Raw genomic sequence first — 11,196 nt, 5'->3', positions numbered from 1 at the left:
TTTAAGAAAGATCACAGAGCTTCAGTAAAAAGGCCTGGTACACAGAGATTGTGAAAACTGAAAATTTCTATTATTTTGTCCTGAGTTCTGAATGATGTCAGGTGCTAAGTTCTTTCCTTGGATAAATTCATTAAATCTTGCAACCTTGATAGCATGTTCACAGATAGAGAAGGTGTTCAGTCACAGAACATTAAATCTAAGTGGCCATGCAATAATTGAATACAAATACTTCTAGCTCTAGTATCTATAACCTTACTTACTATATTATGTCACCTCTAACTGCTCATATGGCTCTAGGCAAATAGGTGCTCTAGACATATTAAACTTTTTACACCTTTATGTGTCATATCCTTTTTATTAGTGCACATGAGGTATATACAGGTTAAGGGGCTTAATTTTGGCAGATCTGTACATGCACGTAACATACTTTGGTTATTTTCACTATTTCTTACTCCCTTCCCCTCTTCCTTTCTCTATATTACACTTTTGTGGGGTTCCAATGAGTATAATGTATTGGTTTAAAGGTATCTAATTAGGTCTCTGGGATCAACCCCCATTATTCTGCAAGACTCTCTAGGTATATGCATGAGATGTAATAATATTACAGCTAATGTTTAAATTTTAAAATTTTGGAACAATAAAAGACATTGTCATTAATTACCTTCCAAATACTCCCCCCTGCTTCCAACCCAATTATTCCGTCCTTTTTACCACTTTCTGAAGCATTTCTAGATAACTGTGCTCTCCCTATGCCTTTACCTGTGTCCAAATTTCCTCTTCTGACAGGGTCATTAGTATCTTTAGTTGCATTGTCTATAGTTGCCCTCTTTCATGTTTTCGTCGCACTCTCCTGGTGCTCTCAGTGTCCTGAGTTGGTTCAGAATGTTTACCTTTCACAGTCATTTGGACTTTGGAGGAAAATCAGAAGTCATAGTGAATAAGATCAAGTGAATAAGATGAATGAGGACATAGTATAATTTTTTTAAGAGCTTGCCTTTCCTTTGGATGGCACTTGCAGCGCATTCACTGTATTGTTTTATCACAACTTGTAAAGATATTCATGAAAGAAAACTTCCAGAACTGCTTCAGAAAGTGGCAAGAATGATAGTATAATGTGCTCAAAACATAGAAGAGTATTTTGGGAAGGACAGTTGTAATTTGTCTGCTACTATAATCACTATTTTAAAAATTTAAGCCTTCCTCTATATTTTGATCACACCTTATATTAACACTGGCCCACTTGCTTTCAGATCCACTGTCTACTTTTCTTAAAATGCATTTCTTAGGCTCTCTTGCTCCCTCACGTCTTTTCTCTAATGAGACACCCTTTCAAGAGATTAGCAGGCAGAGGAAAGGAGAAGCCAAGGTACCTTCTCCACCACCTGTGAGAGTTTTATTCCCCCATAGCTCCAGCTTTAGTTGTATAAGTTTTCCATTCATGGTGCCTGCTTCTAATCTCACCATGGTTTTAGTGTCTACATGGCAGCACCTGTTTCTGGGTTCCAATAACATTACCTTCTCCCATTATCCCTCCATCTCTAGGAATGGTAGCAGCTTTTTGTGATTGCCAAATACCGGGTTGCTTTACTTTCTGCTGTTTGGTTTCATTGCTATGCAAGTGTAACGTGCTCCCACTACTAAATTATCTCGGTTTAAAATATCAAGGGGGAAACATCTAGCGTAGTTTCTATTTTCCTGATTGATACACTTTATATAATCCCAGAGTACTCATGTCACATATTGGTTCATATCTTTCAGAGCATAATCTCTATCTTATTTGTTTACTTATCTATTCTCTTTATCTCCTTTATTTCTAGTAGATTGTAAACTCCGGGAAGGACTTTGTTTTCTATTGTATCTTTCCCAATGCTTAGCAGATAGGCACCCTATATATGAATGCATATATCAGAAAATCCAAGGTTTTATTTGTTATCTCCTATGTGTCAGTCACTGTTGTAGAAGACACTAAGATGAGTAATTCATTCTTACCGCTTTGAAAATATAAAAAATAAAAGTCTTGTAGTTCTATTTAAGTGACAGGAAATAGAAAGATATACATATGAACAGTGCTTTGATTTTCTAGAGCTGCTATACCTAAGTGGCACAGATTGACTGGTTTAACAGAAATTTATTTTCTTGAAGTCCTAGAGGCTATAAATCTGAGATCAAGGTTTGGTCACCAGGGCCAGTTTCTTCTGAGGTCTCTCTCACAGTCTTGTAGATAAATGTTTCCCCAGTCTTCACAAGACCCTCACTATACCTGTCTGTTCAAATTTCCTCTTCATATAGAGTCATTAGTCAAGGCCCCATGCAATTGCTCTCATTTTAACCTTCTTGGGATAATGGGAGAAGGTAATTACCTCTTTAAAGAACCTATACCCAAATACACTCACATTCTAACGTACCAGGAGCTGGAAGTTTGATATATGAAGGAGAGAGGGACAAAATTCAACCTTTAATAACCAGGAAATAAAAATAACCTTTTCAATTGTGGGATTTAAAACCATGGCCTGAAAGTATTCTTAGAAAGCTTGCTAAAGGTGATTTTGCCAGTGACACATCTTAAAAAGATAGTTTGAATGGGCTGTTTGGCAGGAAGGGTACATCCAAGAAGTTTGCAGTGAATAAAGGCCCAGAGACGGGAAAGTGAGGAGACATTGTAGAATTACTGATGCTTAGACTACCAGCCCTGAGAGGAAGTTGAACCATCACCCCGGCCAACTTCCCATTTGATTCAAGAATCCCTCACTAAATGGCCATTCACCTTCACCTCCCATGACTGGGAACTGAATGGGGCTTCAATCTTTGGGCAGCTCTGTCTAGTCAAAATAACAGCTTGTATGAAGTGGGAAGGGTTTGCAAAGAAGTAGAAGACAATAGGGCTGTGTGCATACCATGCTAGTGATGGCTTCATGTCAATCATTTCCAGGAATTTATTTCTGATATCATACGTTCATTTCCTCTTGCTGTTGTTGCTATTTCTATTTCTACAGTTCCCTTCTTGACTAAGCCAGGAGTTTTGGATTCTTGTCTTCTTTTATTGTGCTAATTTGGATACGGTGTCTTCAACCTCTTGGGATTCAGTGTCCTTGTCATCAACAGGGGCTTCATGAACACTCTGTTGTGTCCACCTCACAGTACAATGAGCTGTTGTTAGCCTTATATGGAATAATGGTGTGACTGTGACTGACAATATCAACTCTCAGCAGATGCAAATGGGCCATCCTGGGTTGTGCTGTGAGTTGAGGGCATCATGAAGAGTTGGGCTCTTTCTCCCTTTTCCTGCTTTGCTGTATATTTGACTCATTGTCAGCAAAATCAGCAAACCACCTTTCATGCTCCTGATGTATACAGAGATGCCTGGAGTGTTAGGGGGAGGACTGGGGAGGGGGGAGGACTGGGGAGCGGGGGAGGACTGGGGAAAGCGGGAGACAGCTGGGAGGTGGGTTGGAAAGCCGCAGAAGATAAAGTCAAAGCTTTATTTTTTTCATTTGAACTTATACACATCCCTTCCCTCTTCCAGATCTTAATTTATTTATCTGTAAAATGGGGACACTAATGCCTGTCTCCACAGGATTGTTCTAGAGTAATGCGGATTAAAATAAAAAAAAGAAAATAAAGAGTGCACACTCCAGTAGGGAAGACCCCAGGGGAATATGCAGAGGCAGAACTTGAGGGAAGAAAGCATTACAGTACTGGCATGGTCTCACTGAGATTCGATCCTATTATTCAGAGATTGGCCCAACACCTTAGTAACTTTGAAGAGGACTTTCCCCTGATTCAACACAAATGGGAAGTTCCACAAATAAACAGGATCTAACACCAGCGCAGAGGAGACAGGCAGAGGTGGCTGTTACCTTCTCCCTGGTGGAGAGCCTTTACTTCCATTCTTGGCCACACCCTACCTCCAGTTCTCAAGTCTTGATAGGGGACAAAGGCAGTTCACTAGGATCCCCCCTCCCCTGACCGCGTGGTTCTCGCGGCCAAGCAGCCCCCCACCCCCAACAGCAGGGCGGAGAGGCAGAGCCTGTCTGCGGACATGAAACAACCAGACTGAAGGCAAGGTCGGGGCGGAGGGGATTAGGTTGTAGGGCTGTGGAGGAAGGGAGGCGGAGGGGGCGCTGGGGCTCTCTCTCCCTCCAGCCCAGACTTCCTAGCCAGCCCGCGACAATCCGCGGCAGGAGCCGGGCCTCAGAGAAGCCGGACTTCCAGGGCACCATGCAGTGGATTAGGGGAGGATCAGGAATGGTAAGTGCATTTAACCCTGGCTTCCCCTGCTTGAGCCTTAGTCCCCAGCCCCACCTCCAGTTCTTCCAGCCAGCCTGCACGCAGCGACCCCCCTTACCTCTGCCCACCGCTCCTACCGCCATCCTTGAGACGCCAGTGAGCTTACTGTGGCCATTTTAAGAGCTCCTGCAGGCCCGTGGGCCTAGGATAGCCCCCTCCCATCCCCCTCCGCATTTCTGCTGTCCTCTGAGATTGGGGTGAAATGGGGATGGGAGCTAGAGGAGGCGTCCTGGAACAGCTCAAGAGTCACCTGAGAGGTCAGAGATGCAAGGGGGCTGGCAAAAGGGCTTTCTGAGAACAGTGAATCTCAGGGGAGGCAGGCAAGCTGGTAAGGGGTCGAAGGGAGCAGTCAGAAAGCCTGAATTACGGAGAGGGCCTTTGGGGGAGCTGCACCTAACCCATCTCCGGAGCTAGGCTCCATGTACCCCCTGATGCTGGCCAGTCCTAGGGTATAAGAATCACAAAGCCATTCTGAGGGAAGCTGCCTGGGAGAGCCCCACAAACCTTTCCCTGGGGCTGGGGTCACCCCGTCCATACTTGGGGCTTTGTGACATCTGCAGAAACCCCCATTCTGGGCCCCATCCAGGTAGCAAAGCCCCCGTGTCCCGTGTGTGCTTGTGTGCGTCTAGCATCATCCTATTTTTGCCATGTTGCTCTTTTCTACCTGGAGACCTTGGAATGACTTCCCTTTGCAGAAAGGAAGTGGTGCCCGCATCTTGATGCTTCACTGACTGAAACCTGATCAGGTCCTTTGGGGAGTGAGAGGCCACAATAGCTTTGTCCTCAGAGAGCAGACATGAACAAGAAGGTCTTGGAGGGCAGATGAGTTGGGTCTGTAGGTATTGATCACAATGACGGTCCCCACTTCTGCATTGTCACCCACAACCTGTAGCTGACACAAAGTAGCCTGAGGTGATTGAGCAAAATTTGATATTTAACTCTGTTTTACTCATATTCTGGAAGGGAGGAGGGAATATGCTATGAGACTTTATTAAGAGAAACTGTCCCTGTCCCTTTCTCAAGGTTTGTCTCAGGATCTCTGTTTCAGTGATTTTTAAAAGCAATAACTTTATATGTCTAAAAGCAAAGGCTTCAAGAGAACCCTTTCCCAGACTTACTCTCCCTTGAGTGCTGTTAAAGCTACATCAAATGTTTGCAGAATCAGGAAAGGTTAGAGCAGGTGAAAATATTAGAGTCCTTGTGGTCCACCCAGGAAAACTGACACCCAGAGAGGTGAAAGACATGCTCAAGGCTATAAACATTTGACTCTCCTACTGTCCTTCAGCACTGCTATACAGAATCAAGTGTTCAGATGTTTCTGAGAGAGGCAGAAATGCACAAAGTAGTCATGCTCTTAGGAAGGGACCTTCTTCAAATATGAACAAATATAAACTTGCCTGAAACCCCATGCCAGTTTTGGCATTTCTGGCAGATGACTCTGGGTGAAGCTTTACACCTCTTCCACATATATTGTAGTACATTAGGCCCCCGCAAACCACCCACTGACGACATATTAAATTAATGGAGAAATTTGAAATTTTGCCAGGTGTATGTGTGAGAGAGAATAAAGTAGCAGATATCTGGTGAAGACTAAAAACTCAAAGAAAAATTGATGGGGAAAATCTCATAATATTTTTGTAGTACTAAGGATTGAATCCAGGGTCTTCACACTGAATCACATCCCTATCCCTTCTACTATGTTTTTATTTTGATGCAGGGTGTCTCTAAGTTACTAACTTATGTAGGCTGGGGAGAACCCTCAGCTTCTCAGAGCATTATAATTATAGGCGTGCACCACTATGCCCAGCTTTGTTATTATAGTTTTGAAGAACTGCAACAGTAAATATTATATGATGATAGCATTAGTTAGCATTTTCCAGACATCAAAAGATAGGAGGAATAAACTGTTTTAGCATGGGAAGCAGGAAAGCTCTAATCTTGGCCCAAATATTAGAGGTTTGGTGAGAATGTTCTTGGCTTCAGATTTCTAAAAACCTTTAAATGAGCTATTAATGATCACCAAAATTCCTTCCGGGCCTGAATTTCTAAGATTCCTAGGAGTGGGTGTTAGATAAAAGTTAACTAATGGATTATTAGGAAAAAGGAAAGCGTGTGTATCTTTCTACCATTTTATAATGTGGCTAGTCACGAGGTCTTCTCTCTCTCTTCTTTCATTTGCAAGACTCCTAAAATGTACACTGGATTTTTTATTATAATAATGAGATTTCCTTTCAGAACATTTGACTGTTGTAACTTATTTAAAGTGTAATGTGTAACTCATAGTCCTTGAACATACACATTGTTCAAAATTTGATAGAATAGCATATGTCTTGATAGAGGGTGTTACACTGTGAATTGCTGTATAGGGGCTGTTACACTGAATTCACATCGAATGGTGCATTATTCACTATGTTTATTTATAACATCTGCCTGCAATGCTAGTTTGTGCTGGGCTAGGCACTGTGCATAGAGTGAAAAGAACACTTCTGAGAGTCACAAGTGTAAGCTTCAGGGCTGGTTTTTATACTTTTCACTTCTGAAATCTTTGCCAGTTGTCAAACCTCTTTTAGCCTTGGTAGTCTCATCCATAAAATGGAAATAAAGTATCTGATAGGTGCTTTGATATCATTAATTTATTTTAAAGATATAGGATATCCAATATGAATTGGCAAGGATGTAGAAGGAGACAAGACAGCAGTGAACAACGAAAAAATATCCTTATTCTCAGGGAGTTCACATCCTAGGATGGAGAGAAAAACTAAGGAATTGCACAAATGAGTATATTGCTGGCTTTTTTTTTAATTTTTAAAATTTTTTTCCGATACTGGGAATCAAACTCACGACGTTGAGGTTGCCAGGAAGGCGCTGTGCCACTGAGCTAAATCCCCAGCCCCCACAAATGAGTATAAAATACTCCAAGATGTGCTAAGCACCGAAAGAAAAATACTGGGAAGACAACAAAAAGAGATAGGGGGATGATGTATCAGATAGACCAGTCAAAGTCTCAAATGGCATTTGCACAGAGGTGTGAAGAAAATGAAGGAGTAAGCTCCATGGGTGTATTCAGAATAATAGGGCTCTAGGCGTAAGGGTCATGCAGAAAAAACATAATTGGTTGAAGGAACAATGTTCTGAGGGTGCAGAATTAGTGGAAGAATGGCAGTTAAAATCAGAGAGAAAATAGACCAACTTTATTGGGCAATTAATGTGACTGAAATGGGGAGCCACTGAAAGATTTTGAATAGATAAGGGCACATGATTTGTTTGAAATTTTGTCAGAGTAATAGGCTGTATTAGAGCAAGGACAAGAGCTGTGAAAAGTTGCTTAAAATAGTGTAGTCTATGTTTGGTGTAATGGTGGTTTAGATCTTGGTGATAATGTGGAGATGATCTATATGATGAAAGGGCTGTACCTAGCATTGTTTGTAGATGCTTTATGTCCTTTTCCTTTCTGATTATCTGTTTGGATCCTGAGATAGCTGAGTGGAGCTAGAAAGAACAAATGCTTGGAAGGACATTTCAACTGAGTGATTTAATGATCTGCTTTGAACTCTTAGCCATTAATGAGGCTAATTAAGGGGTGGTTCCATATAGAATACTAATGAATTAGTTTCCTACTTTCTTGATTTTTTTTTTTTTTTTTGGTGAATCTAAGGCCTTGTACATGCAGCAAGAACTCTACCACTGAGCCACATCCCCAGCCTCCCTACTTTCCTGATTCTGAGAGCATTAAGTACATCATTAATACTTTGGAGATGTTGTATAACTAGCATACGTGATATCTGGAATTGAAAATTTTGAACTCTATCCTCTGTATGATACAGTTATTTTTAGTATTACTCATGAAGTTGATTCCTAATTTTCTTGATTTGTTCTTTAATTTTAACCAGTGAAAAAGAATAATAAATTCATATTTTAAAGGAATTTGAATTTAAAACTTAAGTGTGAATTAAGATGTGTGTTCACTGAACAAAAATATAATTTGCAGTTGGAATTTTCGTGCTCTTTATTTTAAGCATAAATAAAAACTCCAGTGGTAGCACCCAATGATAGAATTATCATTTTTATCTTTATAAATGCTATACTAGCATTGTTTACTTTATTTTTTTTTTAATTTATTTTTTTTTTTTGGTTTTTCTCCGGTACCGGGAACCGAACTCACGACCTTGCACTTGCCAGGCAGACGCTTTTGCCGCTGAGCTAAATCCCCAGCCCCCCATTGTTTACTTTAAACCCTCTATTTACATGCTGAAACATACAGTATCGTAGGGATTGTAGATACAAGATACTTAGAGCTAACTTGAATGACTTTAACCCTTTTACAAAGTGAAGTAACTGAATGAAAATATATAGTTAAATATGTGTGTGCTGGGGCTAACTATATAACTAGGAGTTCTCTGAGTCAAATTCCATATAGAATATAATGTTGATTAAAGGACAAGTAATGAAAGTTGCTAATTTCATGTGTGTGTTAAAAGTCGATAGTAACCACAAAAATTGTTTTGAAGTTTGACCAACACATTTTATTGTGCAAGAGGAATATTTTATCACTGAAATTGTTTTCAATTGCTAGTATATAATGATAATAAAAATCATTTTGACTTTTAGTCTTTTAAAAAATTCTCTGGAATAGTGCATTCTTTTACTTCTTACACTCAGGGTTGTCTGTTCGCATTGCCACAGATGAATACAGAACTGTGGACTAATCTCATTTCAAATTCCATGTGATCTTTATAAGAATCACAACATATGAGGTGGTGGCGGTCCTTGCACAGGCAAGATGAAATAACCTACTTTATTATTATTATTTTTTTTGTCTTTTTGAGACAGGGTCTTGCTATGCACTTCAGGTTGGCCTTGAGCTCACTTTGTAGCCCAGGCTGGTCTTGAACTCGCAACGATCCTCCTGCCTCAGCCTCCAGAGTGCTGGGATTACTGGCATGTGCCAACACGCCCAGTTTAAATAATCAATTTGTAAGTTTAACAAATTCTGCTATAACAAATCTATCTACACTGGTTTAAAACACACAAGGCTTTATTATTTCACACATATCAGGAGATAAGCATATGTGGGATAGTGTGTCAGTTTCAGAAATTTTTGATTATTTCTTTTGGTTCCAGGAATCAAACTCTGGACCTTGCGCTTGTCAGGTATGCACTTGGACCCCTGAGCTGTATCCTTGGCTCAGTTTCAGAAATTTTTAAAGGGATTTTCCTGCTCCATCGTTCCTAGCATTTGGTTTCCAATTCAACCTCCCAGAAAACTTACTAGCATCCACATTTTGGACTTGCAAAAGAAGAGGGAAAGGGTCCCTCCTTTTAAAGAAGTCTTCCCAGATGTCATATTTAATACTTCTACTTGTATCTCATTGAAGACCTGAGTCATGGCTGGTCTCATCTGCAAGTGAAGCTAGGTAGTACTGTAATTTATTTTATTTTATTTTATTTATTTATTTTTTTTGGTTTTTCTCCGGTACCGGGAACCGAACTCACGACCTTGCGCTTGCCAGACAGGCGCTTTGCCGCTGAGCTAAATCCCCAGCCCCAGTACTGTAATTTAAACTAGGTGATATTGTGTATACCAAAAATAGTGAGTGGGAGTTTCTGATACAAAAAGAAGGAAAGAACGGGCTGGTTGGAGACAACTTGCAGTCATTTTCACACTGAGTTTACCTATGTATCTACCAGTGTAGAAACACAGAATCAAAGACTTGAACTCAGCCTTAGATTGTGAGCCATCGCCTCATATATGTTACTGATATTAAAGATGCTGCCATAAATCAGGGGAAGCATCAGTGAAGACTTGACACACTCTAGTCTTCCTATGCTTCTAGTGACATAATATTCTTGTAAGAAAACGTGGACAGCAATATGCTTCACTGAGATAAGGAATGAAAAATGAAGCAGTGAACAGTATTTGGGGAGGAGCAGGAAAAGGGAGATGACCAGCACAGTATGAACCTTGGTGAGTCTGAGATGCTTCAGACTGACTTGCATTGTACATATCCAACAGGGAGTTATTTATCTACATATGGTACTCGGAGGACATTGGGAGGCGTTGTGAGCTGAGGTTCTGAGAGCAGGTGATGAACTACTAAGCATTTTAGCCCAGGGAAGGTGGGAATAGAACTTGTGTCTTCTGCTTTTTGAGGTGTCTTAATCTAGAGGATACCATTTGTTCTATATATTCCATAACTTACAGGGTAATATATTGTTTCAGGCTTTACTTTCTGCAGTGCTCATATTGTTTTTGAGCTGCATCAACTCTAACGACCAAGTTAGATAACCTTGAGGATAATCTTGCTGAACTCTGTAGATGAGATGTCAGCAAAATATAGCCTGCTGACCAAATCTAGCCCAACTGCTAAGAATGATTTTTATATTTTAAATGATTAGGGAAAAATAAAAAAAAAATTGTGATACAAGCATGTAAAATTTTGAAACTGAAGTTTTGGGATCTGTGAGTAGAGCTTTATTGGAATATAGCTAGGTCCATTCATTCACTTATCATGGATGTCTATGTAAGCAGAAATTGAGTAGGTATGACAGAGACCATATGATTCACAATGCCTAAAATATTTACTACTTGGCCCTTTATAGAAAAGGTTTGCAGCATGTTGCTATAGATCCACAGAGTGACCATGACAGTGCCGTATAGTGTGGGTGAAGGAGCAGATAAGAGTCTGGATATCTCACCTCTGACTCATTCAGAGCACCTGGACATGTGTTTTATTTGTTGAGTTGTTGCTTAAGAGTTTGGAAGAGGAGTTTTCCCACCTTTCATTCTCCCTACCTCCTGTTAAAAATGTTCAAATATTACTCATTTTATAAATTTTGAATACTGAGGCTAAGAAACAGAAGGTACTTGATCCAAGATCACACAGCCACTTAATAACAAAAACACATCTA

At 40.4% G+C, this 11,196-nt stretch overlaps 1 protein-coding gene across 1 annotated transcript in view; it reads left to right on the top strand.

Annotated features, from left to right (window-relative positions):
- The first annotated feature begins 3,925 nt into the window (after positions 1 to 3,925).
- Arhgef9 (Cdc42 guanine nucleotide exchange factor (GEF) 9) overlaps positions 3,926 to 11,196 on the top strand; it is a 193,543-nt gene continuing 186,272 nt past the window's right edge. The window contains exon 1 of the mRNA XM_013502875.1: positions 3,926 to 4,248. Coding sequence (XP_013358329.1) covers positions 4,219 to 4,248 — 30 coding nt within the window. The 5' untranslated portion in view covers positions 3,926 to 4,218. The remainder of the gene's footprint in view (positions 4,249 to 11,196) is intronic.

Source organism: Chinchilla lanigera, unplaced genomic scaffold (genome assembly GCF_000276665.1).
Source record: "Chinchilla lanigera isolate Chin_1 unplaced genomic scaffold, ChiLan1.0 scaffold00074, whole genome shotgun sequence".
NCBI lineage: Eukaryota > Metazoa > Chordata > Mammalia > Rodentia > Chinchillidae > Chinchilla > Chinchilla lanigera.
This window is presented reverse-complemented; position numbering and strand designations above follow the sequence as displayed.